This window comes from Heteronotia binoei, chromosome 11 (genome assembly GCF_032191835.1).
Source record: "Heteronotia binoei isolate CCM8104 ecotype False Entrance Well chromosome 11, APGP_CSIRO_Hbin_v1, whole genome shotgun sequence".
Classification (NCBI taxonomy): domain Eukaryota; kingdom Metazoa; phylum Chordata; class Lepidosauria; order Squamata; family Gekkonidae; genus Heteronotia; species Heteronotia binoei.
The window spans coordinates 6401409-6429236 of NC_083233.1; the positions used below are offsets into that span (position 1 = coordinate 6401409).

At 46.9% G+C, this 27828-nt stretch overlaps 2 protein-coding genes across 2 annotated transcripts in view; both read left to right on the forward strand.

Moving 5' to 3' along the window:
- ZDHHC15 (zinc finger DHHC-type palmitoyltransferase 15) overlaps nt 1-27828 on the forward strand; it is a 52671-nt gene that overhangs the window by 14466 nt on the left and 10377 nt on the right. Inside the window, exons 4-6 of the mRNA XM_060249278.1 lie at nt 346-466; nt 1755-1824; nt 25456-25488. Coding sequence (XP_060105261.1) covers nt 346-466; nt 1755-1824; nt 25456-25488 — 224 coding nt within the window. The remainder of the gene's footprint in view (nt 1-345; nt 467-1754; nt 1825-25455; nt 25489-27828) is intronic.
- Nucleotides 14238-14774, forward strand: LOC132578884 (anti-apoptotic protein NR13-like). Its single transcript, XM_060249002.1, has one exon. It carries the CDS (start codon nt 14238-14240, stop codon nt 14772-14774), a length of 537 nt encoding a protein of 178 aa, XP_060104985.1.

Consider the following 27828-nt stretch of genomic DNA (forward strand, 5'->3'; position numbering starts at 1 on the left):
CTGTTTCTCTCAGCTTTTCAGCCCTGCCTTCAAGGGCATGCAAGGGGGTTAACTATAAAACAACAAAACCAGGGACCTACTGGCCAATTGACCCACCCTTTCTGTGGCTGCCCCGCCCCCTCCCACAGCCCTGCCCTGGCTGAACCTCACCCCCTTTGCTCATAGCAAAAGAACTCTGCACACCGATTTGCTTATCTCAGAAGCAAAATCCCATCCGAGACCAGTGAAAACCTCTCTTGCAGAGGCCATGGTCTTCAACTGTGGCTTTCTAACCAATGGTGGGGCTGCCTGTGTGCATCTGATCTGTCTTCCATAAGGTACATGAGGGTTCTCTTCTGCTTCCAGTTCCACATGTCCTATGCTGACAAAGAGCGGTATGAAAATGAAGAGAGGCCTGAAGCGCAGCGGCAGATCCTCATGGAAATGGCACGGGAATTGCCAGTCTACACGAGAACAGGGAATGGAGGTCAGTTTGATGATCTCCACCAAATCCATCTGTTTGAGCAGCACAGACTGGCCACTCGGTGTGCGAAGCTTGTCCCTCCTGCCACTGAAAGGCTGGGACCAGCCATGGGACTTGAGAACGCTCCAGCAGAGGGCAAAATATTAGCTGAAAAGGAACTTCTTTATAACTTCCTTCCCCAGCTTTCTTTGTCGAGGAAAAATATCCCATAAATGTTTCTTGCTTTGTGTGTATCTTACCTGCATCTCTGCCTGCTCTGGACTTTGAGAACCTGAATTGTGTATCAGCTCTGAGCAGTGTAACGAGACCACCGTTTTAGAGCCTACACTGGCATTCTGGTGGGCACAACCACAAAATGGCTGCCCCAAGAGGCAGAGCCAGTCACAAAATGTCAGGGAACCAAGTCAAGCATAACTCTTAACAGTAACTCTTTAGCGTTTCAGGCAGAAGCTCTGCTTAAGCCTTTCTGAATGAAATTATTATTAAAAATATTTCTTCCTACACCTTCAGTCACACAATGGAGAGCCTCGTGCTGAAGTGGCACCTTCTGCCAATGTCACTTTTAAAAAACCTGCACAGCCGATCAGATCTCCAGTGAACCGTCAGAAGCACTGCTGAGTTAAAGCCCCACCAGGCCCCCACCCAATTCCTAGAAATGTGTCAGCAGGCAGGATGTTGGGGGGCCCTGACCGAGAGGGTCAGAGAGCCTGCAGGCCACACTAGGTGGGGAGGAATGGTGGCTCAATGGTAGAGCATCTGCTTGGGAAGCAGAAGGTCCCAGGTTCAATCCCCGGCATCTCCAAAAAAGGGTCCAGGCAAATAGGTGTGGAAAACCTCAGCTTGAGACCCTGGAGAGCAAGGGAGGGGCTGTGGCTCAGTGGTAGAGCATCTGCTTGGGAAGCAGAAGGTCCCAGGTTCAATCCCCGGCATCTCCAAAAAAGGGTCCAGGCAAATAAGTGTGAAAAACCTCAGATGAGACCCTGGAGAGCCGCTGCCAGTCTGAGAAGACAATACTGACTTTGATGGTCCAAGGGTCTGATTCAGTATAAGGCAGCTTCGTATGTTCATAGACGGAGACCCATTCTGAGCATTTCCCCATGTCTCGATCTGGAGGGAAGGAGGTCTGGACTGGGGCGGTGGGTGGCGTTAAATCATCCCCTCTTCAGTTGCTCTTTGCCTTTAAGAGAACTGAGGAACACCCCAAGTGGGATGCAGAATTGAGACCTAAGATTTGAACCAGGGACTTCAGCTGCATGATTTCTGAAGGCAATCTTTTTGTGCTCATCCTCAGCCATTCGATTCTGTGACAGATGTCAGCTGATCAAACCTGACCGCTGCCACCACTGTTCTGTTTGTGCCATGTAAGTACCTGGAGTGATTGCTGACTCGGGCCTGGTCTACACAAGCCACAGGAAATTAGCGCCAACACCTAGGCTTACCAACCTTCCCGCCCTGGCGGGGGACCCCAGAATTTCCAGCCTCTTCCCCCGCTCCCCAAAAAAACGGAAGCGGGGGTAGGGTGACCATAATGTCTGAAGGCCAGCCAGGGACACGGGGGGGGGGGGGTGTGCGCGCGCGCGAAGCGCGCGCGCCGCCGGAAACAGGAAGTGACGCCACTTCCGGTGACGTCACTTCCGGTGATGTCATGCCACCACCGGAAACAGGAAGTGGCATCACTTCCTGTGACATCATTTCCCCCGCGTCACCTGCCGGAAACAGGAAGTGACTTCACAGCACTTCCTGTGACGTCCCCAAAAATCCCCCAAATATCACCGCCGGAAACAATTTTGCTCTCAAATCCTGTATATACTTCATCAGTATATGGGATAAGGCACTTTCTCAACTGTGCTGCATAATGCAGCCTATTTATTTTGTCCTGTTGGCTCTGTTGGCTCTATCTGCGCCACCTTCATCACTTTCGGGGTGTGGATCCCCCAGTGGGGTGGTCTCCCGACTCCCTCCGCTGACTGTTTCTGATAGCCCTGCGCCCCCTCTTTCATTTGATATGTGTCCCGTGCGGGTGCCACCCTCCCGCCGGGAGATGCCGCAAAATGAGCCCCCTTGAGGCTTATGGCGGCAGGGCTCGGGGGAAGCGAGCTAGACTGCTGTTCTTTTGAGGGGTTATAGAGTGTTTCGAGCCCGTCCCTGTGGCATCGGTCCCATCGTTGTGGGACCCAGGGGGCCGGCGCAGTGGCACGCCGAAGCAGCCTGTCACTAATAACACCGGTCAAGATGCAGGACAGGAACCTGGAAGTGACCGACAGGCTGCTTCAGCGTGCTGCTGCGCCGGCCCCCTGGGCCCCACAACGATGGGACCGATGCCACAGGGACGGGCTCGAAACACTCTATAACCCCTCAAAAGAACAGCAGTTTAGCTCGCTTCCCCCGAGCCCTGCCGCCATAAGCCTCAAGGGGGCTCATTTTGCGGCATCTCCCGGCGGGAGGGTGGCACCCGCACGGGACACATATCAAATGAAAGAGGGGGCGCAGGGCTCTCAGAAACAGCCGGCGGAGGGAGTCGGGAGACCACTCCACTGGGGGATCCACACCCCGAAAGTGATGAAGGTGGCGCAGATAGAGCCAACAGAGCCAACAGGACAAAATAAATAGGCTGCATTATGCAGCACAGTTGAGAAAGTGCCTTATCCCATATACTGATGAAGTAAATACAGGATCTGAGAACAAAATTGCACTAGAAGACACAAACACAAAGCTCCCTTACACTGAATCAGTGCTTGGGTCCACCAAAGTCAGTATTGTCACATAAGAGAAGCCCTGTTGGATCAGGCCAGTGGCCCCTCCAGTCCAACACTCTGCGTCACATAATAACATAAGAGAAGCCCTGTTGGATCAGGCCAGTGGCCCATCCAGTCCAACACTCTGCGTCACATAACAACATAAGAGAAGCCCTGTTGGATCAGGCCAGTGGCCCATCCAGTCCAACACTCTGCGTCACATAACAACATAAGAGAAGCCCTGTTGGATCAGGCCAGTGGCCCATCCAGTCCAACACTCTGCATCACATAACAACATAAGAGAAGCCCTGTTGGATCAGGCCAGTGGCCCATCCAGTCCAACACTCTGCGTCACATAACAACATAAGAGAAGCCCTGTTGGATCAGGCCAGTGGCCCATCCAGTCCAACACTCTGCATCACATAACAACATGAGAGAAGCCCTGTTGGATCAGGCCAGTGGCCCATCCAGTCCAACACTCTGCGTCACATAAGAACATAAGAGAAGCCCTGTTGGATCAGGCCAGTGGCCCATCCAGTCCAACACTCTGTGTCACATAAGAACATAAGAGAAGCCCTGTTGGATCAGGCCAGTGGCCCATCCAGTCCAACACTCTGCATCACATAACAACATAAGAGAAGCCCTGTTGGATCAGGCCAGTGGCCCATCCAGTCCAACACTCTGCATCACATAACAACATAAGGAGGGAGGGAGGGAAGGAAGGAAGGAAGGGAGAAAGGGAGGGAGGGAAGAAGGGAAGAAAGGAAGAAGGGAGGGAGGGAAGGAAGGAAGGAAGGGAGGGAAGGGAGGGAGGGAGGAAGGAAGGGAGGGAAGGAAGGAAGGAAGGAAGGAAGGAAGGAAGGAAGGAAGGAAGGAAGGAAGGAAGGAAGGAAGGAAGGAAGGAGGGAAGGAAGGAAGGAAGGAAGGAAGGAAGGAAGGAAGGAAGGAAGGAAGGAAGGAAGGAAGGAAGGGGAGGGAGGGAAGGAAGGGGGGAGGGAAGGAAGGAAGGAAGGAAGGGGGAGGGAGGGAAGGAAGGAAGGAAGGCAAGGGAGGGAGGGAAGGAAGGAAGAAAGGAAGGGAGGGAGGAGGGAGGGAAGGAAGGAAGGCCGCCCCCCGCCCCCCCCCCCCCGCTTTCGGCCCCCTTACCTTATTCCAGGGCGGCGGAGTCCAGCGGCGGCGGCGGCGGGGAGTCCTCCGGCGGCGGCGTCGCGGCGAGGGAGGGAGGGAGCTGCCGGCGCTGGCCTCCAGGGACCAGCGCCGGCTGCTCCGCGGCTTCCCCGCGGCCTCCGCTGCTCCCTGGAGGCCCTCCAGAGACTCTGGAGGGCCTGCAGGGACCAGCGGAGGCCGCGGGGAAGCCTTCGCTGGCCGGCGCTGGTCCCGGAAGGCCTTCCAGAGGCTCTGGAAGGCCTTCCGGGACCAGCGCCGGGTGCCCCGCGGCTTCCCCGCGGCCTCCGCTGGTCCCTGCAGGCCCTCCAGAGACTCTGGAGGGCCTGCAGGGACCAGCGGAGGCCGCGGGGAAGCCTTCGCTGGCCGGCGCTGGTCCCGGAAGGCCTTCCAGAGGCTCTGGAAGGCCTTCCGGGACCAGCGCCGGGTGCCCCGCGGCTTCCCCGCGGCCTCCGCTGGTCCCTGCAGGCCCTCCAGAGACTCTGGAGGGCCTGCAGGGACCAGCGGAGGCTGCGGGGAAGCCTTCGCTGGCCGGCGCTGGTCCCGGAAGGCCTTCCAGAGGCTCTGGAAGGCCTTCCGGGACCAGCGCCGGGTGCCCCGCGGCTTCCCCGCGGCCTCCAATGGTCCCTGCAGGCCCTCCAGAGAGTCTGGAGGGCCTACAGGGACCAGCGGAGGCCGCGGGGAAGCCTTCGCTGGCCGGCGCTGGTCCCCGAAGGCCTTCCAGAGGCTCTGGAAGGCCTTCGGGGACCAGCGCCGGGTGCCCCGCGGCCTCTCCGCGGCCTCCGCTGGTCGCTGGAGGCCCTCCAGAGTCTCTGGAGGGCTTCCAGCGACCAGCGGAGGCCACGGAGAGGCCTCCACCACTGCCGCCGGGCCCCGCGCGCGGGCGGGGAAGGCGGGAAGTGAGGGAGGGAGCGTCCCTGCGCGTGCGCAGGGGCCCTGCGCAGGCGCAGGGACGCTCCCTCCCTCACTCCCCGCCTTCCCCGCCCGCGCCCGCGGCCCACCGGCTCCTGGGCTGCCTAAACCGGGACCTTTAATGGTCCCGGTATAGGCAGCCCGGGATCCGGGATTGGGTGGCCAGATCCGGGAATGTCCCGGGAGACCGGGACGGTCTGGCCACCCTAAGCGGGGGAAGGGGGGAAACAGCGCCAAGGAGCATGGCGAGCCGCCCCATCCCGGAGCGGGCGAGGCCGCCACACCGCTGCCGCCCCCTCCCCGCCCACCGCAGCTGCTCCTCCGAGATGGGCCCAGGCTGAGCCCATCTCGGAGGAGCAGCCAAGAGGCGGCAGCAGCGCAGGCAAAACCAGCGAGGCAAAACCAGAGAAAGGGAGGGCGGAGGCAGGCCAGGAGCATGGCGAGCCGCGAATCCGGGCCCTTCTAGGACCCGGACTCACGGCTCGCCACGCCCCCCGCCCCCCTCCACCCCCCCCTCCGATTCCACCCCAGAGGCAGAGCGAAGCGCAGCTGCCGCTCCCCCCCCGCCCCACCGCAGCTGCTCCTCCGAGATGAGCTCAGCCTGAGCCCATCTCGGAGGAGCAGCTGCGGTGGGGCGGGGGGGGCGGTAGCTGCGCAGCGGCGTCGCCCGCTCCGAGACGGGGTGGCTCGCCACGCTCCCCGGCGCCGTTTCCCCCCTCCCCCCTAGCCCCACCCCAGTGTCTCCTGGCTCCACCTCCAAAGTCCCCAGATATTTCTGGGATTGGACTTGGCAACCCTAGCAACACCTGAAGCAGAAAACTCACACAGCAGTGCAGAGGTCTGCCATCTTTTTGAGCCTGTGGGCACCTTTGGAATCCTGACAGTGCTGGCAGCACAGCAACAAAAGGGCTGACACAGCTTACCATCAGTCATGCGAAGAAGAAGAAGAAGGAGAGATTTCATATCCCAGCAGCCTCTCCCCTTCACTACCCGAAGGAGTCTCAGAGCAGCTTCCAATCTCTTTTCCCTTCCCCTCCCCACAACAGACACCCTGTGAGGTAGGTGGAGCTGAGAGAGCTCTTTCAGAAGCTGCTCTTGAGAAAAACAGCTCTGCGAGAACTTGTGACGGACTTAAGGTCACATCAGCAGGTGTGTCGTGCTGGCAGCTGCTGTCAAAGTGAAAAATCGACATCTCTCCAACGGCCAGTAGCTCCACCTGGCCTCACCCACTTTCTTAAAACAATTGGCAGGTGCCCAGGAAAGGGCGTGGCACCCATGGGCACCATGTTGGGGACCACTGCAGGAGTCAGTGGGCTAGAACCTTCCTTCCTAGTGTTGTTAATCCTTAGAAGAATACAGTACGTACAACGCATCATCAAACAGAAATCAAAAAGTGACAGCTGCCCCTCCCCCACAATTTCCTCATTAAACAGCTGCCCCTCCCCCACACCAGCCCCCACCTCCTGATCAGTAAATGAATGCCTGACGTAGTGGGATTGTACTTTTTTGCTGCCCCTTCTAATACATTAATTGTAACCATCCCAACATTTTCTTACACATTAAATCCTAACATTTACCTAGCCACCTAACAGCATTTTAGATGCCTATTCTAATACATTAATTGTAAACATATAGCATTTTCTTACACATTAAATCCTAACATTTTTCTATCATCTTCAGTGCCTGTTCTCAGAGTGAGACAAAAGTATTTGACCTTAAAAGGTCAAGTGCTGAAATGTATATCTCGCAGACGTGGGAGGATATTCACCCTGTGAGAGAGAGCAAGAATCTTAGCAAATTATTTAATGCTGACACAGTTTAGACCTGGACAAAATAAACAGATGAAATTAGGTTCTCACGCAATAAATTTCCTGTTCTTATGGTCTGTGATTTAAAATAGCTTTTCCATCAAATTTATGTATGGGCTAATTGTGAGAATAGTGTTTGACCCCCAAAAATGGTCCTAAGAGGTCAAGGGGTTTTATGGCTGTGAAGTGCAGAAAAATGTAGACTTAAGAAAAATGCAAAAGCAGGACAGAGATATACAATTTAGGTTATTTTAAATATAAACAAAGATAGGATTTTCTGACATGTATAGAAACACACAGGTTACAGAATGCCCCATTGGTTTTTTTGTGGATATACTCTGACTGTGTCCAATATGTAGATAAAATAAAATTTTAAATAAAAACAAGCAACAGTAAGCAGTGTTTTAAATGATTTTAGTTCTACATGCCCTGTTAAATGTGCATTCACCCCATGTTCCCCAAGTATTGTTGACAACACAAATATTTACTGCCAACTTTGGTGATTTTTGATATGGTTCCACCAAGATCAGGATCTGAGCCTTTAATTGTATTCAAGTAGGCATTCATTTGCTTTTGATGGAACTCTTAACATCAGAAGATCTGGGGCTTAGTTCTGAGCCATGCAGCTCACTTAATATCTTGGCACACAATACAACTTTTTTCCATCGTCAGCATCCTCCACCTGTTAGCACTCCAAGGAGCTGTCTGGGGGTTACTTGAGCAATGAACAGGGCCCCGGCAGTAGGAGGTTGCCTAGGATTCTATAAGAAAAAGAAGAGCTTATCGTTGCTGCTTTAGGGAGAAGAGGGGGTTGTGGGTCACGGGCAGCCTAGGAACTGATCTCCTTGATGAACCAAGGGTGCAGAGAGAGGAGCGAATTCCACATTTTAATCACTCTCTGTGTAAAATAGTATTTCCTTTTGTCCACCCTGAATATGCTATCAGCCTCGTTGTATTGAGTTCTAGTATTTTGAAAGGGGGAAAAAGTTCTGTTTGTCAACTCTCTCCACCCCTTGCATAATTTTATAAACCTCTATCTTGACCCCACACCCTCCCCCTCCCCTAACATAGCCATCGCTTTTCTAAACTGAAAAGTCACTCATCAGCCTTTCCTCATAGAGAAGGTGCTCCCCCCCCCCCCAACCCCCCCAATCAACTTTGCTGCCCTTCTCTGTACTTTTTCTAGCTCTGCAATGTCCTTTTGGAGATACGGTGACCAGAATTGTACACACTATTCCAAACAAGGCTGCGATATAGATCTATATGGGGGCATTACAATATAGGCTGTTTTATTCTCAATCCCGTTCCCAAGAATACCTACCACAGACTTTGCCTTTTTCACCGCTGCAGCACACAGGGTTGACACTTTCACCAAACTATCCTCAACACACTTGGGATTTTCCCCCCTCTCAGTCACAGCAAGTTCTATCCCTATTAGCTTATACGTGAAGTGGGGATTTTTTTTGACCCACTATGCCATCACCTTACACTTACCAGCACCTCACCCCTAGTTCCTAATCATTTATGAATAAATGAAATAGTCTTGCCCCCGTACCAATCCTTATCGGACCCCGTAGCATACTTCCCTACATTGTGAGAATTGTCCACAGATCCCCACTCTTTACTAACAGTCATTGAACCAGTTTTTAATCAGAAAGAGAACCCATCCTCTTATCCCATGACTGCTAAGTTTACTCAGGAATCTCTGGCGAGTCTTTCTCAATGAACTCTAAAAGGTTGGTGAGGCAGGACTTCCCTTTGCAGAAGCCATGTAGGTGAAGAGTAGGTGGAATTCACTGCCACAGGAGGTGGTGGCGGCCACAAGTATGGCCACCTTCAAGAGGGGTTTAGATAGAAATATGGAGCACGGGTCCATCGGTGGCTATTAGCCACAGTGTATGTGTGTATATAAATTTTTTTGCCACTGTGTGACACAGAGTGTTGGACTTGATGGGCCGTTGGCCTGATCCAACATGGCTTCTCTTATGTTCTTATGTTCTTAAGATTAAAAAAACCAAAACAAAAAAACCTGGCACGATTGTGATCTGAGGGTGGAAAAATGTTTTTGTTTCAAACAGTCTTATTAGTAACATATGGCAATAAATTTCAATTTCTTACATCATTAATAATTACTTTTTATCTATCCCATATATTACTTTCTACCCACTCCTCCCCCGTTACTTGACACCCGCCGGTGTTATATACTTAAAATCTTAATATTAAAGGTACCCTTAATTAATAAGAACCAAAATTAATATCCTCCTCCCTCTTGTACTTAGTCATTATCAAAAATTGTCCAATGTCCTTTTATTTTCCACTCTTTTTCTACGTATCTTCTGAACTTTTTCCACTTCATCTTAATTACTTCTAAATCATAGTCTCTTAAGGTTCATGTTAACTTGCCCATTTCACCCCAGTGTCATAACTTTTAAAATCCAATCCCATTTTTCTGGTATTTTTTCTTGCTTCCACAACCGCGCATACAACGTCCTAACTTTTTCCACTCCATCTTAATTACTTCTAAATCATAGTCTCTTAAGGTTCATGTTAACTTGCCCATTTCACTCCATGTCATAACTTTTACAATCCTACCCCATTTCTCTGGTATTTTTTCTTGCTTCCACAACTACGCATGTTATGTCCTAGCAGCTGAAAGCAAGTACCAAATTATAGTTCTATCTTCTTTTGGATTTTTTTTTTCCATTTGTAATCCCAACAGGAAAGTCTCTGCAACTTTCTTAAATTCATATCCCGAGATCCTAGAAATTTCTTGTTGAATCATCCGCCAATACTTTTTTTTTGCCCTTTCACAAACCCACCACATACGGTAGAAAGAACCTTCATGTTTTTTTTTACATTTCCAACACCGGTCTGGCATCTTATTATTCATCTTTGCCAATATCACCCAGTGAGTTGCATTTGAACACGAGTCTCCTAGGTTCTTGTTTAGCACTTAACCCGCTAGAGCCAGCGGAGTATTTTACTTACTTTACTGTAGCCCCCCCTTTTTTGTTTTTGTTTTTTTGCTGAGACTGAAATGTAAGAACAATGTTCTCAACTAGGATAGGCATTAGAGGACCACACTAGGATCCGGAACCATCAAGTTCAAATCCTGACTCTGCCACGCAAGATTGCTGGTGACTTTGAGCCTATCACGCTCTCTTGCCTTAGCCTACCTCACAAGGTTGCTGTTGCGAAGATAAAATGGAAAAGGAGAAAAACAATTGATAAGCTGCTTGGTATCATGATTAGGGAGGGAAACAGGATGTAAAAACTAAGCACTACACCACAATGGTTTCAATGAAATGCGGAGGCTGGACAGTTGTAAGAGACCGCAGAGGCTACTGTTACACGGCTAACCCTACTGACGTCCAAGCTCTGACAAAATTGGGCTAGTCGGTTATATTCAGGCTTCCCATGAAACATTTACATGCGGATAATTAGAGAAATAAGAGCCCCAGTGGTGCAGAGTGGTAAAGCCGCAGCACAGCGGTTCTAACCTCTGCTAACGACCTGAGTTTCACGGTTAAAACAATTTTATTTGGTAACAAATTATATGTCCTGCATCATTAATAACTTCTTTTAACTATCCCACATATTACTTTCTAGCCATCCCTCCCCCATTACTTGACCCCCGCCAGTGTTATTTACTTAAAATACTAATGTTTAAAGGTACCCTTAACTAATAAAAAATGAAAATTAACATTCTTCTTTTTTTTCTAAGACTTCATCATTATCAAAAATTGTTCAACGTCCTTTTATTTTCCACTCCATCTTAAAAACTTCTAAATCATAACCTCTTAAAATTCTTGTTAACTCGTTCATTTCACACAATGTCATAACTTTTACAATCCAACCCCATTTCTCTGGTATTTTTTCATGCTTCCACAACTACGCATATAATGTCCTAGCGGCTGAAAGCATGCACCAAATTATAGTTCTATTTTCTTTTGGAAATTTTTCCATTTGTAATCCCGACAGAAAAGTCTCTGCGACTTTCTTAAATTCATATCCCAAGATCCTAGAAATTTCTTGTTGAATCATCCGCCAATACTTTTTCGCTCTTTCACAAGTCCACCGCATACGGTAGAAAGAACCTTCATGTTTTTTACATTTCCAACATCTGTCCGGCATCTTATTATTCATCTTTTGCCAATTTCTTAGGAGTCATATACCACCTGTACATCATCTTAAAACAATTTTCTTTAATACTCTGACACGTTGAGAGTTTCATAAAGTTCTTCCACAAATATCCCCAAGTTTCCATATATATTTCTTTATTTACATTAATTGCCCACTTAATCATTTGAGATGTCACTACTTCATTTTAAAAGTAACATATAGATTTTTGAAATTAATTTTTCATTGTCTCCAAGCAGAACTTTTCCCATTTCTGTTTGTTCTCATCTTATTCCTTCAGTTTTAACATCGCTTTCCACCAAACTTTTTATTTGTTGCGTTTGAAACAATCATATTTATTATTCAACTCTTCGGCAGTTTTCAATTCTATTTTACAGCTTTGTATTTTTAGTTTATACGACACCCTTTTTCCCTCTCCCATCTCCGCCGTTATCCTTATTACTTCCGCAGGCACTGAGGATAGAGAAATGTTACGACCGTTCCTTTGTCATAGATTGCTATTTGATCATGTTTTGCGCGCTTCGGTTTTAATACAAAGGCACGCAAATCGGGGCCCTCGGCGGTAGTTTCTAAAGCATCCGCGCAATTCGATGTTTTGATTACGCGTGTCTTAGACGGTCGTTGTATATAATCGAATAAAATATAATACGCGATCGCGATGTATAACGTTAGACAACCTTGTTACTCTGACTTTTGAAAACCCCGAGATAGGCCCCCTTCTGCGAATTCGGCTCAGCGGCCCGCCACCAATAGGGGAGTCGCCGTTGTTCAAACGCGCCAGCGGGTGCGGGGGGGTCGGCGCAGGATTCTCTTTAAATACGGGAAACCCGAGCACCGTTCTGACGGCTCCGTACCACCATGGCGAATACACCCCTGTCTGTTTTTAATCCTGTGGTCCCTGGAGCACCCGTGAGGAGGAAAACTACAGCGAGGATTCAAAAACCTAGCACCGATTCTGACAAGGAGAATGTACAGCCGGTTCTTGCTAAACGCCTTTTTGCTTCCCCCGAGAAAATGAAAGATGGGGCAGAAATCTGTACACCGAAGCGGAGTAGATGTTTCCAGGATGGTGAGAGTTGTGACTCCGTGAATCCGTCACAACAAGATACATTTAAGGTGGGTAGAACAACATGGGAAAGATGTGTAAAAGGTTGTGTTGTTTCTGTTTAGGCTCCTTTTCTCATTTTGTGTGTTTGTGATTTTTAGAAAATTTGTCTCGTGGACTTGTCCGGTGTTCAGACGTCGATTCATACCGTCCTGCAAAAATACGTGGGAGTGTCCGATGAAGACGTTCCACCTGTGGACAAGCAAAAGTCACGTTCTGCGATGTACAAACTGATAACTGCCACCGCTTATTCTGTTCTCAATTATTGCTCCAACGATCTCTCTTATTCTATGTGTGACGGATGCATTTTAGATAGACCCGGACAGAATTCTCATGTATGTTTGACGTGGTCCTCTGCTTTTTACGATGAGAACTTAAGATATGTTTGTCGCAATCTGAATATGGGCCCCGTGTTGTATGTGATCACGGTTATTGCGTGTTTTCTTGATTGTTGTGGTATTAACAAGAATCATGTCATAACGTTGGCCAACCTGGTGGAAGGCGTACAAACATCCCCGACCCCCTGTGAACAATTGAGAACGTTGTTTCAGAAATGCCACCGACCCTATGTGACACTTGTTGAGAAATTTCTGCATAATACATTTCAGAATGGCACATCTGTGAATACCTTTCTTTTCCCCCTTTTGTAAATAAATTTTAAAAACTTTCTGTAATAAATGTACATTTTATACATTCACATGTATAAAAATAAAAATGTATTTAGAAGCCGTTGAGTTTGTGCAAATTTTGATACTAAAAAATATTCGATATTAAAAAAGATCACGCTGCATTTAGGGAGGTCGCTTTTTATCAGTAAGAGGGAGATTGACGCCGATACGCCGATAGACGTATGGTTTTACCAATAACGATGAAAATAACGGCTCTGCACCGAGAAAACTTAAAATAGACCGAGAGCTGTTTAAACACAAGTCCTAATACCGACAGCGTGTTTTCACGGGTTCCTTACTTTAAAAAACAACACCGTGCACGCTCTTTCCCACATAATCCTGAACAGCTCTTTAAAAGTTCTTTAAAAGCCGGAGCAAGTCTTTTTCTGTAGCGGTTCCATTCTTATGCCCCGGCTGAAGGAGGGGGCCGTCTCTTCTCTCATCCGATACCACCAACACAGAAAGTCCTTCTCCTGGTTTGTTTTAATAATGTATAATCATGCCAATTTTTGGCTAATGGCTTTTTGTAAAACACTTTGGGCAACAAAGAAACAAAGTATAAAAATACACTGAATAATCGGACACACCCTGTTATTACATATAAGCTTTTTTCCTTTATTTTCACTTTACGGTGAAACACTCCCCTGTAAATATGACCTATTGAACAGGGTAGGAGTGACGGTGTAAAGGCTGCGGATCGCAATTGTGGGAGGATAGGTTTCTTCGGCGTTTGCTTGGGCGGATTAAAATTAGCTGGGGCAGGCGGGGTAAGAAACGGAGGGAGTCTATCTGATTTTATATAGGAAAGCTGGTGTAATATCGTATAAAGATGGCTACGAATCAAAGGGGCCGAGGGTGAGCATAATGGGAAAAGGTGAGAATGGGGGAGGCCGGAATCAGGCTGGGGTACAATAAACATATTACAAAGTAACACACGAGAAACAGCGTTATAGTCCGCTGCTGGATCATGTTAGGGAAAGGGGGGGGGGGGGTGGTATGTTCCGTGTCTATACACGTAGGTAATCCCATCATTCTTTTACCCATGTTCTTTCGGCCGGTACTTCCTCTACATTTCTATGACCGTATCTATTACGGATGCTTAATTTGTCGGCTTCTCGGTTTGTAAGAAACCTACCGATTGGGGGAAAGTAGGTTGTAAAATCGTATCTGTATAGAACCGGCGGTATTGGGGCACGGTTGGAGCAGGCCGACGTATTCATCGGCAGTCATCGAAGAGTCGCTATGCTGAGCGATCTGACAGCCGAGACAAGGCGACTGGTGGATGGCTACTTGCGACGCAACCTGAGTGGTTCGGTGCTGTCTCACAGCCACACGGCCAAGACCCTGCGGAGAGTGGCTGACAAGCTGGAGAGCCGTGAGAAGACATTCTTTCACTCCATTTGCTCCACGGCAATCTTGCCGGAGCCTGGTAGGGCAGACGTCCATTTGAGACGTGTGGCGGTGCAGATGGCATCTGATGGCGGGCTTAACTGGGGTCGAGTAGTGGCGCTGTTTGTGTTCACCGGCACCTTGGCAACAGCTCTGGCTGAGCGGGGGGCCCACGAGGAGATCGGCGGCCTGACAGAGGCATTGGTCATCTATCTGTCTGTGGAGAAGCGCGAGTGGCTGGAGGCGCATGGTGGCTGGGAAGGGTTCTACCGCTACTTCAACAAACACGGTTCTGATTCAATCAGCCGGTGCGATACCAAAAGCAACACTATCATAGCGACCGCCGGATTTGTCCTAGCAGGATTAGCTTTCCTCATGGCCGTGAGATAAAAGTACATCGTGAACTCGAAACTATGAACAAGCGCTATGAAACTATGAACAAGTACCCGTGATGAGTCCGCTCTATATTTTTACAATTTTAATAACGTTGCTTAAATCGGTGTCTAGGCCTGAATGTTTAAATGAAGCACAACCCACCTTGGCAACGTCAAAAAACCAAACAAATGGAAACAAAGATTGTTCAGGTCCTAAGTTTGTATGTTTTGTTAGTTCCATTCTAGAGAACTGAGGCGTTATGCTAAAATACGTTAGATGACCTTGCGGTGCAACCGTCGTAACGATGTGTGTTTGGATTTTTACGGTGGGAATTCTAAGCTTATTTCAGTCGAGCACACCACGTGTTTCATACCGTCATATCTAATAGAAAAGCATTTTATTAAAGCGAGAATATACAAAGCGTAGCTTTTTTTAATTAACAACAATCTGCATCCCGACCCACGTGTCTACAGTTCCCCGCGAATGAGGCGTCTTCCACTTTGGTGTCGAATAGGAGGGAAGGGGGGATTGCCGGGAAATCCTGCAAGGGGTGGGGGGGCAGGGTAAGAAATACACGGCGTACATCTTTGTCGTGTTGCGATTCACAAGGATTAGACACGTGTGTATGTACAGAAAGTGTAGCAACGATACATCCGCTTTATCAATGTGAGAAAACAAAAACAAGCGTGCTATTTCCCCCACCCTACTGAAAAAATACAGTTCTTACTATCCGCTTCAGGATACGGGTCTTATATACCAACAGACGTGTGTGTTTTCTCATCTACATGTGGTTGGGACATTCTCGATTCTAATCTGTATGTTTTTCCTTCTTTGCAACCTCTTCTTCTTCCTCCATGAGGGAATCAACCTCCTTTGGAGACTCCGGTGTTTGCGCTTCATCAACCGGGGGTTCCCTCGCCTTTTCCACAGCTTCATCCTTCGTGTCTGCTTCAGAATCTCCAGAGGTATCCTCCATGTCCGCTCCGGAATCACCGGCGGTATCGTGCTCGGCATCTGCTAGGGAATCTTCCTCATCTGAATCTTGAAAGTGTGCTAGACCCCCGCAGTATGGGCAGTGACAGGTGTCCGGCCTCCCTGAGTTGACCGCTGCCACATTCTCTACCTAAAAGTTTGAAGGAAAAAAAAATAGTATCCTGTCTCATGAGCGGGCCCCCCACCCCCCAATTCCATACACCTCGGTGTTTTTTTTTTTTAGGCCTTACATTCGGAAAGAGCGCTTTAAAATAGACCGTTTCCTCCACAATCTCCATATTTTCTTGTGCCTTCCCTCCACGTTCTGACTCCTTGATAGAGACGCCATTCTCAGAGAGCTCTGCCTTTTCCCAAGCCTTCTTTGTGGAACTCTCCCTCAAAGGGGATTCATTATTCTCCACCTGTGTTGAGTTCTTGAGATTAGAACCACGCTTTCTTAAAGATTTGAGCAACACCAGGGTTAGCATCCCACACATGATCAAATCCTCTAAATCAGCGACTTTGGTCTCTGATCCCTCCGCCGCCTAATTTAAAAAAAAAGAAAGGGCATAACGCTACATGACCCGCCATGGCAATCCTCCCCACTTTCCTCTTTTCTCACAACTTACCTGTGCATCTGTTTCTGCTTCCTGGTTCCCCAAACTCTCCTCTTCCATGTTTTCGGGTACAGATTCTAGAGGGGTCTTCTCGGGGGCGGTGTTCTCCGCTTCTATCTCATCACCGTTGCCTTTTCTTGAATGTTTGTGAGGCTTGATGCCTAGGGGTCCCTCCATGTTAGAAAATTTCTCCATGGTGGTACGGAGCCGTCAGAACGGCGCTCGGGTTTCCCGTATTTAAAGAGAATCCTGCGCCGACCCCCCCCCCCCCCGCACCCGCTGGCGCGTTTGAACAACGGCGACTCCCCTATTGGTGGTGGGCCGCTGAGCCGAATTCGCAGAAGGGGGCCTATCTCGGGGTTTTCAAAAGTCAGAGTAACAAGGTTGTCTAACGTTATACATCGCGATCGCGTATTATATTTTATTCGATTATATACAACGACCGTCTAAGACACGCGTAATCAAAACATCGAATTGCGCGGATGCTTTAGAAACTACCGCCGAGGGCCCCGATTTGCGTGCCTTTGTATTAAAACCGAAGCGCGCAAAACATGATCAAATAGCAATCTATGACAAAGGAACGGTCGTAACATTTCTCTATCCTCATCGCCGGCAGAAGTAATAAGGATAACGGCGGAGATGGGAGAGGGAAAAAGGGTGTCGTATAACCAATTACTAAAAATACAAAGCTGTAAAATAGAATTGAAAACTGCTGAAGAGTTGAATAATAAATATGATTGGTTTCAAACGCAACAAATAAAAAGTTTGGTGGAGAATGACATTAAAACTGAAGGAATGAGATGAGAACAAACAGAAATGGGAAAAGTTCTGCTTGGAGACAATGAAAAATTAATTTCAAAAATCTATATGTTACTTTTAAAATGAAGTAGTGACATCTCAAATGATTAAGTGGGCAATTAATGTAAATAAAGAAATATATATGGAAACTTGGGGATATTTGTGGAAGAACTTTATGAAACTCTCAACGTGTCAGAGTATTAAAGAAAATTGTTTTAAGATGATGTACAGGTGGTATATGACTCCTAAGAAATTGGCAAAAGATGAATAATAAGATGCCGGACAGATGTTGGAAATGTAAAAAACATGAAGGTTCTTTCTACCGTATGCGGTGGACTTGTGAAAGAGCGAAAAAGTATTGGCGGATGATTCAACAAGAAATTTCTAGGATCTTGGGATATGAATTTAAGAAAGTCGCAGAGACTTTTCTGTCGGGATTACAAATGGAAAAATTTCCAAAAGAAAATAGAACTATAATTTGGTGCATGCTTTCAGCCGCTAGGACATTATATGCGTAGTTGTGGAAGCATGAAAAAATACCAGAGAAATGGGGTTGGATTGTAAAAGTTATGACATTGTGTGAAATGAACGAGTTAACAAGAATTTTAAGAGGTTATGATTTAGAAGTTTTTAAGATGGAGTGGAAAATAAAAGGACGTTGAACAATTTTTGATAATGATGAAGTCTTAGAAAAAAAAGAAGAATGTTAATTTTCATTTTTTATTAGTTAAGGGTACCTTTAAACATTAGTATTTTAAGTAAATAACACTGGCGGGGGTCAAGTAATGGGGGAGGGATGGCTAGAAAGTAATATGTGGGATAGTTAAAAGAAGTTATTAATGATGCAGGACATATAATTTGTTACCAAATAAAATTGTTTTAACCGTGAAACTCAGGTCGTTAGCAGAGGTTAGAACCGCTGTGCTGCGGCTTTACCACTCTGCACCACTGGGGCTCTTATTTCTCTAATTATCCGCATGTAAATGTTTCATGGGAAGCCTGAATATAACCGACTAGCCCAATTTTGTCAGAGCTTGGACGTCAGTAGGGTTAGCCGTGTAACAGTAGCCTCTGCGGTCTCTTACAACTGTCCAGCCTCCGCATTTCATTGAAACCATTGTGGTGTAGTGCTTAGTTTTTACATCCTGTTTCCCTCCCTAATCATGATACCAAGCAGCTTATCAATTGTTTTTCTCCTTTTCCATTTTATCTTCGCAACAGCAACCTTGTGAGGTAGGCTAAGGCAAGAGAGCGTGATAGGCTCAAAGTCACCAGCAATCTTGCGTGGCAGAGTCAGGATTTGAACTTGATGGTTCCGGATCCTAGTGTGGTCCTCTAATGCCTATCCTAGTTGAGAACATTGTTCTTACATTTCAGTCTCAGCAAAAAAACAAAAACAAAAAAGGGGGGGCTACAGTAAAGTAAGTAAAATACTCCGCTGGCTCTAGCGGGTTAAGTGCTAAACAAGAACCTAGGAGACTCGTGTTCAAATGCAACTCACTGGGTGATATTGGCAAAGATGAATAATAAGATGCCAGACCGGTGTTGGAAATGTAAAAAAAAACATGAAGGTTCTTTCTACCGTATGTGGTGGGTTTGTGAAAGGGCAAAAAAAAAGTATTGGCGGATGATTCAACAAGAAATTTCTAGGATCTCGGGATATGAATTTAAGAAAGTTGCAGAGACTTTCCTGTTGGGATTACAAATGGAAAAAAAAAATCCAAAAGAAGATAGAACTATAATTTGGTACTTGCTTTCAGCTGCTAGGACATAACATGCGTAGTTGTGGAAGCAAGAAAAAATACCAGAGAAATGGGGTAGGATTGTAAAAGTTATGACATGGAGTGAAATGGGCAAGTTAACATGAACCTTAAGAGACTATGATTTAGAAGTAATTAAGATGGAGTGGAAAAAGTTAGGACGTTGTATGCGCGGTTGTGGAAGCAAGAAAAAATACCAGAAAAATGGGATTGGATTTTAAAAGTTATGACACTGGGGTGAAATGGGCAAGTTAACATGAACCTTAAGAGACTATGATTTAGAAGTAATTAAGATGAAGTGGAAAAAGTTCAGAAGATACGTAGAAAAAGAGTGGAAAATAAAAGGACATTGGACAATTTTTGATAATGACTAAGTACAAGAGGGAGGAGGATATTAATTTTGGTTCTTATTAATTAAGGGTACCTTTAATATTAAGATTTTAAGTATATAACACCGGCGGGTGTCAAGTAACGGGGGAGGAGTGGGTAGAAAGTAATATATGGGATAGATAAAAAGTAATTATTAATGATGTAAGAAATTGAAATTTATTGCCATATGTTACTAATAAGACTGTTTGAAACAAAAACATTTTTCCACCCTCAGATCACAATCGTGCCAGGTTTTTTTGTTTTGGTTTTTTTAATCTTAAGAACATAAGAACATAAGAGAAGCCATGTTGGATCAGGCCAACGGCCCATCAAGTCCAACACTCTGTGTCACACAGTGGCAAAAAAATTTATATACACACATACACTGTGGCTAATAGCCACCGATGGACCCGTGCTCCATATTTCTATCTAAACCCCTCTTGAAGGTGGCCATACTTGTGGCCGCCACCACCTCCTGTGGCAGTGAATTCCACCTACTCTTCACCTACATGGCTTCTGCAAAGGGAAGTCCTGCCTCACCAACCTTTTAGAGTTCATTGAGAAAGACTCGCCAGAGATTCCTGAGTAAACTTAGCAGTCATGGGATAAGAGGATGGGTTCTCTTTCTGATTAAAAAACTGGTTCAATGACTGTTAGTAAAGAGTGGGGATCTGTGGACAATTCTCACAATGTAGGGAAGTATGCTACGGGGTCCGATAAGGATTGGTACGGGGGCAAGACTATTTCATTTATTCATAAATGATTAGGAACTAGGGGTGAGGTGCTGGTAAGTGTAAGGTGATGGCATAGTGGGTCAAAAAAAATCCCCACTTCACGTATAAGCTAATAGGGATAGAACTTGCTGTGACTGAGAGGGGGGAAAATCCCAAGTGTGTTGAGGATAGTTTGGTGAAAGTGTCAACCCTGTGTGCTGCAGCGGTGAAAAAGGCAAAGTCTGTGGTAGGTATTCTTGGGAACGGGATTGAGAATAAAACAGCCTATATTGTAATGCCCCCATATAGATCTATATCGCAGCCTTGTTTGGAATAGTGTGTACAATTCTGGTCACCGTATCTCCAAAAGGACATTGCAGAGCTAGAAAAAGTACAGAGAAGGGCAGCAAAGTTGATTGGGGGGGTTGGGGGGGGGGGGGAGCACCTTCTCTATGAGGAAAGGCTGATGAGTGACTTTTCAGTTTAGAAAAGCGATGGCTATGTTAGGGGAGGGGGAGGGTGTGGGGTCAAGATAGAGGTTTATAAAATTATGCAAGGGGTGGAGAGAGTTGACAAACAGAACTTTTTCCCCCTTTCAAAATACTAGAACTCAATACAACGAGGCTGATAGCATATTCAGGGTGGACAAAAGGAAATACTATTTTACACAGAGAGTGATTAAAATGTGGAATTCGCTCCTCTCTCTGCACCCTTGGTTCATCAAGGAGATCAGTTCCTAGGCTGCCCGTGACCCACAACCCCCTCTTCTCCCTAAAGCAGCAACGATAAGCTCTTCTTTTTCTTATAGAATCCTAGGCAACCTCCTACTGCCGGGGCCCTGTTCATTGCTCAAGTAACCCCCAGACAGCTCCTTGGAGTGCTAACAGGTGGAGGATGCTGACGATGGAAAAAAGTTGTATTGTGTGCCAAGATATTAAGTGAGCTGCATGGCTCAGAACTAAGCCCCAGATCTTCTGATGTTAAGAGTTCCATCAAAAGCAAATGAATGCCTACTTGAATACAATTAAAGGCTCAGATCCTGATCTTGGTGGAACCATATCAAAAATCACCAAAGTTGGCAGTAAATATTTGTGTTGTCAACAATACTTGGGGAACATGGGGTGAATGCACATTTAACAGGGCATGTAGAACTAAAATCATTTAAAACACTGCTTACTGTTGCTTGTTTTTATTTAAAATTTTATTTTATCTACATATTGGACACAGTCAGAGTATATCCACAAAAAAACCAATGGGGCATTCTGTAACCTGTGTGTTTCTATACATGTCAGAAAATCCTATCTTTGTTTATATTTAAAATAACCTAAATTGTATATCTCTGTCCTGCTTTTGCATTTTTCTTAAGTCTACATTTTTCTGCACTTCACAGCCATAAAACCCCTTGACCTCTTAGGACCATTTTTGGGGGTCAAACACTATTCTCACAATTAGCCCATACATAAATTTGATGGAAAAGCTATTTTAAATCACAGACCATAAGAACAGGAAATTTATTGCGTGAGAACCTAATTTCATCTGTTTATTTTGTCCAGGTCTAAACTGTGTCAGCATTAAATAATTTGCTAAGATTCTTGCTCTCTCTCACAGGGTGAATATCCTCCCACGTCTGCGAGATATACATTTCAGCACTTGACCTTTTAAGGTCAAATACTTTTGTCTCACTCTGAGAACAGGCACTGAAGATGATAGAAAAATGTTAGGATTTAATGTGTAAGAAAATGCTATATGTTTACAATTAATGTATTAGAATAGGCATCTAAAATGCTGTTAGGTGGCTAGGTAAATGTTAGGATTTAATGTGTAAGAAAATGCTGGGATGGTTACAATTAATGTATTAGAAGGGGCAGCAAAAAAGTACAATCCCACTACGTCAGGCATTCATTTACTGATCAGGAGGTGGGGGCTGGTGTGGGGGAGGGGCAGCTGTTTAATGAGGAAATTGTGGGGGAGGGGCAGCTGTCACTTTTTGATTTCTGTTTGATGATGCGTTGTACGTACTGTATTCTTCTATCCTTTACTGGCAGGGAGCATTTTCTGTGGGGGATGCTTACAAATTCTACACATCTGCACATCTCGCAGTCTCACAATGCTATGGGCCACTTTATTATATCAGCATGATAATACTTCTGCTAGAACGAAGTCAAAGACACGAAGCAGTCTTTGTGTAGCTGCCCTGTACTCTTGCCTGAGCTAGATGCTCAGTAAAAAGCAGGAGAGGAAGAGGGAAAGGTGACGCTGATCCAGGGCACAGAAGCCTCCTTGTAATCCTAGTGGTTCAGGGAATTCTCTGGAGACTAACAGCACAATCCTAAGTAGAGTTGCACCTTTCTAAGCCCAGTGGCTTCAACCGATCTAGTGGGGTGTAACATTGGCCTGATGTCTCCTGCCCGGAAGACCAGAAGTTGGCTGCGGCTTGAAAGCATTTTAGTGTTACTTAGAATTGCACCAAAAGTGAGCCTGTGCTGCATGCAAAAGAACCAAAGCCTAATGAGGTGAAAGGGCTGTGAGAATAAGAGCCCCGTGGCGCAGAGTGGTAAAGTGGCGCTGGTTATTACCTTTAAAGCCCTATATGGCCGAGGACCGGCCTACCTGAAGGACCGCCTCTCCCCGTACGAGCCCCAGAGAGCACTGAGGTCAGTAGGAAAAAACAGACTGACTACCCCTGGGCCAAGAGAAGTTAAACTACAGAACACCCGCTCACGGGCCTTCTCGGCTGCAGCCCCATATCTCTGGAACCAACTTCCAGAGGAGGTGCGGGCCCTGCGGAACCTTGATCAGTTCCGCAGGGCCTGCAAGACCACTCTTTTTAAATTAGCTTTTATGAATAGCTGAAGTACAATTTTACAACGAAGAAAATCCGCCATTAGCACTAACTAGAATAGCGTCAATGATAATGTTATAGTTTGTTTTAATTAATGTTCTACTGGTTTTTAAGGTTAAGTTAATGCTTAATTTAATGTTCTTAATGTAATGGTTTTAATTAATGCACCATTGGTTACTATGTTTTTTATTAATGTTTTATTTATTAATGTACCATTGGTCACTGTGTTGTTAGCCGCCCTGAGCCTGCTTCAGCGGAGGAGGGCGGGGTACAAATAAAATTTATTATTATTATTATTATTAAAGCTAGGGGTCCCAAATCCCCCGGTAGGCCTGGAGACTCCCGATTTGGAGCCTCCTCCCCCCGCTGGCCATAAAAGGGAAAGCGGGGGGGAGGGGAGGAGGAGAACGGCAGCCCTTCGCACCCAGCCCCGATCGCAGCAGCCAGAGCTCTTCCGTTTTCTCAGGCTGCTTCCCGCCCCCAGTCAGCTGGCCGGTGAAGGGAGGGGAGCCCAGCCACGCCCCCAAAGGACCATGTGCCTTTGCACCTCCGGAGGTGAGTGAGTTCTGTCTCCTGCATCAGATTTCCCAGAAAGGGGGGGGCGGGGTGGAGGGGGGTGGAGAGGGAAACGTCTTCTCATAGGGTATAATGGGGAATTGATCTGGAGGTTTCGGGGGCTCTGGGGGAGCTGTTTTTTGAGGTAGAGGCACCAAATTTTCAATATAGTATCTAGTGCCTCTCCCCAAAGTATCCCCCAAATTTCAAAACGATTGGACCAGGGGGTCCAATTCTATGAGCCCCAAAAGAAGGTGCCCTTATCCTTCATTATTTCCTATGGAAGGAAGACATTTAAAAAGGTGTGCTGTCCCTTTAAATGTGATGGCCAGAACTCTCTTGGAGTTCAATTATGCTTGTCACACTCTTGTTCCTGGCTCCGCCCCAAAGTCTCCTGGCTCCACCCCCAAAGTCTCCTGGCTCCACCCCCAAAGTCCCCAGATATTTCTTGAATTGGACTTGGCAACCCTAATTAAAGCTGCAGTACTGCAATCAGAGCCCTCTGCTCACGACCTGAGTTCGATCCCAGCGGAAGCTGGTTCAGGTAGCCGGCTCGAGGTTGACTCAGCCTTCCATCCTTCCGAGGTTGGTAAAATGAGTCCCCAGCTTGCTGGGGGGAAAGCGTAGATGACTGGGGAAGGCAATGGCAAACTACCCCGTAAAAAGTCTGCCGTGAAAACGTTGTGAAGCAACATCACCCCAGAATCGGAAACGACTGGTGCTTGCACAGGGGATCTTTCCTTTTCCTTGTCATCGCAGAGTGGTAAAGCAGCAGTACTGCAGTACTGTGGTCTGAACTCTCTGCTCACGACCTGAGTTCGATTCCGGCAGAAGCTGGGTTCAGGTAGCCGGCCCAAGGTTGACTCAGCCTTCCATCCTTCTGAGGTCGGTAAAATTAGTACCCAGCCTGCTGGGGGGAAAGTGGAGATGACTGGAGAAGGCAATGGCAAACCACCCCGTAAAAAGTCTGCCGTGAAAACGTTGTGAAAGCGACGTCACCCCAGAGCCGAAAATGACTGGTGCTTGCGCAGGGGACTACCTTTAGCTTTTTAACCTTGGGAAATATGCATGCCAGGAATTCTTTAGATCTATCTCAAGCACACATTGGACCTCGTGGGGCCTCAGTCAAGTTGAGCGCAGAACAGAGGAGTCCCATCTGCTTCAAAAGGTGCATCCAGTGAGGTTTATGAGGTGTCCACACAGAAGCCTGTTTGCACAGGACTCCCTTGCTGGGCTTGGGCGTGCACAGAGCAGATACACAAGGAACTTTATAAAGAATACAGTGTATAGTGTTGCTTGTTCTATTTATATTTATTTATTTATTACATTTGATTTATATCCCGCCCTCTCCGCAAGCGGACTCAGGGCGGCTCACAGTATCTAGACAATTAAACAAATAAAATATATAAAACCATAATTTACATTTTCAGTTTAAAAACGTATTACAATTCGAGATTATTAAAACCATTATATAGTGCTGAATACATTATAGCGGCATTAGAATTCCAAGCCGTGAACACCGGCGTTCTGTGTGATGTCCGGTGGCAGCCATCTTCGTCAAGCCTCGAAGGCCTGCTTGAACAACTCGGTCTTACAGGCCCTGCGGAATGCAGACAGATCCCGCAGGGCCCATATGGCTTCTGGAAGAGCATTCCAAAGCTCTGGTGCTGCCACCGAGAAAGCCCTAGATCTTGTCACGCATAGCCTGGCTTCTTTTGGTCCGGGGACCGAGAGTAGGTTTTTTGCCCCTGAACGCAGTGCTCTCTGGGGAATATGTGGAGAAAGGCGGTCCCGTAGATATGCAGGTCCCTGAGCACTTATGTATCCATTTTCTCGTGCAACGTAGGTCAAGATTAATATGTTGGTGTTACAGAAGGGCACCTGAGGCTGGGGAAGATGGGGGCAGGGCAGAAGGGGGCTTGTCTGCAGCCATCCAGTCGGAGAGAAGGTTAGACCCCAATCCTTTCTCACAAAGTGAAACATGGTATACTTTTAGGTCACCCCCCCCCCCAAAAAAAAGAGCAGTTGGTGTTTCTCTTCCCTTCACTGTACCCTCTTCTCTTTGTACAGGTGCGTGTTGAAGATGGATCATCATTGCCCCTGGTGAGTAGAGGCAGGCGGGTTTTGCCTTGTCAGAAGAGATGGCTCTCTTGGCCTTTCAGTTCATGCCTGGATGCAGGCACACGAACGCTTGTATCCAGAATTAAACTTCGTTGGTCTTAAAAGTGGACTTAAACTTCGTTCTGCTGCTTCAGACCGACACAATGAATCAGCCTTTTTAAAAGTCATTTTGCATTGAAGTGGCATGGGAATCCGAGAATCATAGATTTGGAAGGGACCGCCAGGTTCATCTAGTCCAACCCCCTGCACAATGCAGGGACTTCACAAACACCTCCCAGTGACCCCTGCAGGCTCCGTGCCCAGAAGATGGCAAAAGCCTCCAGGATCCCTGGAGAACAAATTGCTTCCCGACCCCAAGGTGGTGATCAGCATTTCCGTGGGCCACAAGAACTAAGCACTGATGCGACCCTTCCTGCCTCCCTCTCATGATCCGCCTAATTCACTATCAGCAGCGCTGTCAGATGGCCATTCTCAGGGCTGCTCGAGCTCCTATTAGGATGCAGGGACATTAGTATGTTCTGTGACCCTGAGAAGGAGTAGAGGAGCTGGATCTTTGAGAGGGACAGACAGGTCTCCTATCTAAAGCCATGCCCAGCCCATGTTCTAGCGTTGCCAGCAGGAGAAGCACTCTGCCCGTGGCCAGATTGGGATCGGAAAAAGGTTGAGGAGATCCTACAATCTAGCACTGAATGGGTGGGTGAAACCGCTTGGTGTGGTGGGAAGAAGCTGAGTCACTACTGATGTCACAGGCACTATCCAGTAGGTGCTCAGGACAGAGCTGGAGTTCCATGCAGGGCTTTCATTGGAGAGAAAAGACTGTGTTTTTTATGAAACAAAATATTGCTCTTTGTGCATGTGGGAAATGTATCCAGGTGTGCCCCTTTGCAGAGAGAGACCTCCTGCAATAGCTGAGCAGCAGCTGTGCGTCTCTGGGTCCCAAACACTGGCCACGCTCTTTGTGCACTTCACATGAGAGGTTGGGAATGGCCAAACTTGCCTAACTCTAAATATATCCACTTAATGGAACCTTCTTCCAAGGCCAGCATATCTGGTTTCCTGATGCTTTAGGACTGTAGCCAGAATCAAACACAAGAAGAAAATTAGAACTGGATGACATTTCATCCCAACATATTCTGTGTGTCTCTTAAATGTTTTCCCATTTTTGGTGGGAAATGGTTATCCCAGATGTGTCCAATGGCTGTTCATTTGGAATCAGCTCCCAGAGGAGGTGCGGGCCCTGCGGAGCCTTGACCAGTTCCGCAGGGCCTGCAAGACCACCCTCTTCAAGCTGGCGTTCATGAACTGCTGAATTATAGTTGTAATAAAGGAAAACGCCAAAATGGTTCAGTTCAGGGACCTTGTTTATTATTATGTCAACTGACAGGGATAGCATCAAAACAACAATGTTACCGTCGGATTTAGTAATGTTTTAATTAAGTATTGACTGGTTTTAAATAATGTTAATTTAATGTTTTTATCTGCTGTATTGTTTGCTTGTGGATGTTGTTAGCCGCCCTGAGCCTGCTTTGGCGGGGGAGGGTGGGATATAAATAAAATTTTACTTTACTTACTTTACTTTACTATTTCCAGCAAACCAACATCCGCCCTGAGCCAATTGTGGGAAGGGCGGGATATAAATCATAAATAAATAAAATAAAATAAATAAAAATCTCATGGCTGAACGCCCTGCAGTCTGGAGAGAATTTAAACCCAAAGGAAGAATTCTGCCCATGACTGGTGTGGTCTTTCAGAGTTTTGCTCTTTAACAGGCACATGACTATTGGACTGGCTTCTTGCATGAGAGTGGAATGCTGAAGGGAACACACTTTCCAGGGGCTGTGGACCAAACCGATTGTGCCATCCAGTTGTGTCCCATATTATCTCAAAGAGGACACTGCAGAGCTGTGTACAGAGTCCAGAGGAGGGAGGGCGACCAAGATGATTAGGGGGCTGGAGGACCTTCCCTAGGAGGAAAGACTGAAGAATCTGGGACTTTTCAATTTCGAAAAGGGACAATTAAGGAGGGACATGATAGAGGTTTATAAAATTATGCAAGGGGTGGAAAGAATAGAGAAAGAGAACTTTTTCTTCCTCTCCCAAAATACCAGAACTTGAAAGCATCCAATGAAGCTGATGGGCGGTAGGTCCAGGATGGACGTGATGAAAACTTGGAATTTGCAGCTAAAGGATAGAAGATATTGGATTTATATCCCGCCCTCCACTCCGAAGAGTCTCAGAGCGGCTCACAATCTCCTTTCCCTTCCTCCCTCACAACAGACACCCTGTGAGGTGGGTGGGGCTGGAGAGGGCTCTCACAGCAGC

Excerpts from the sequence above, each read along its gene's own strand:
- LOC132578884 (XM_060249002.1), top strand. The coding sequence starts at position 14,238 with ATGCTGAGCGATCTGACAGCCGAGACAAGGCGACTGGTGGATGGCTAC.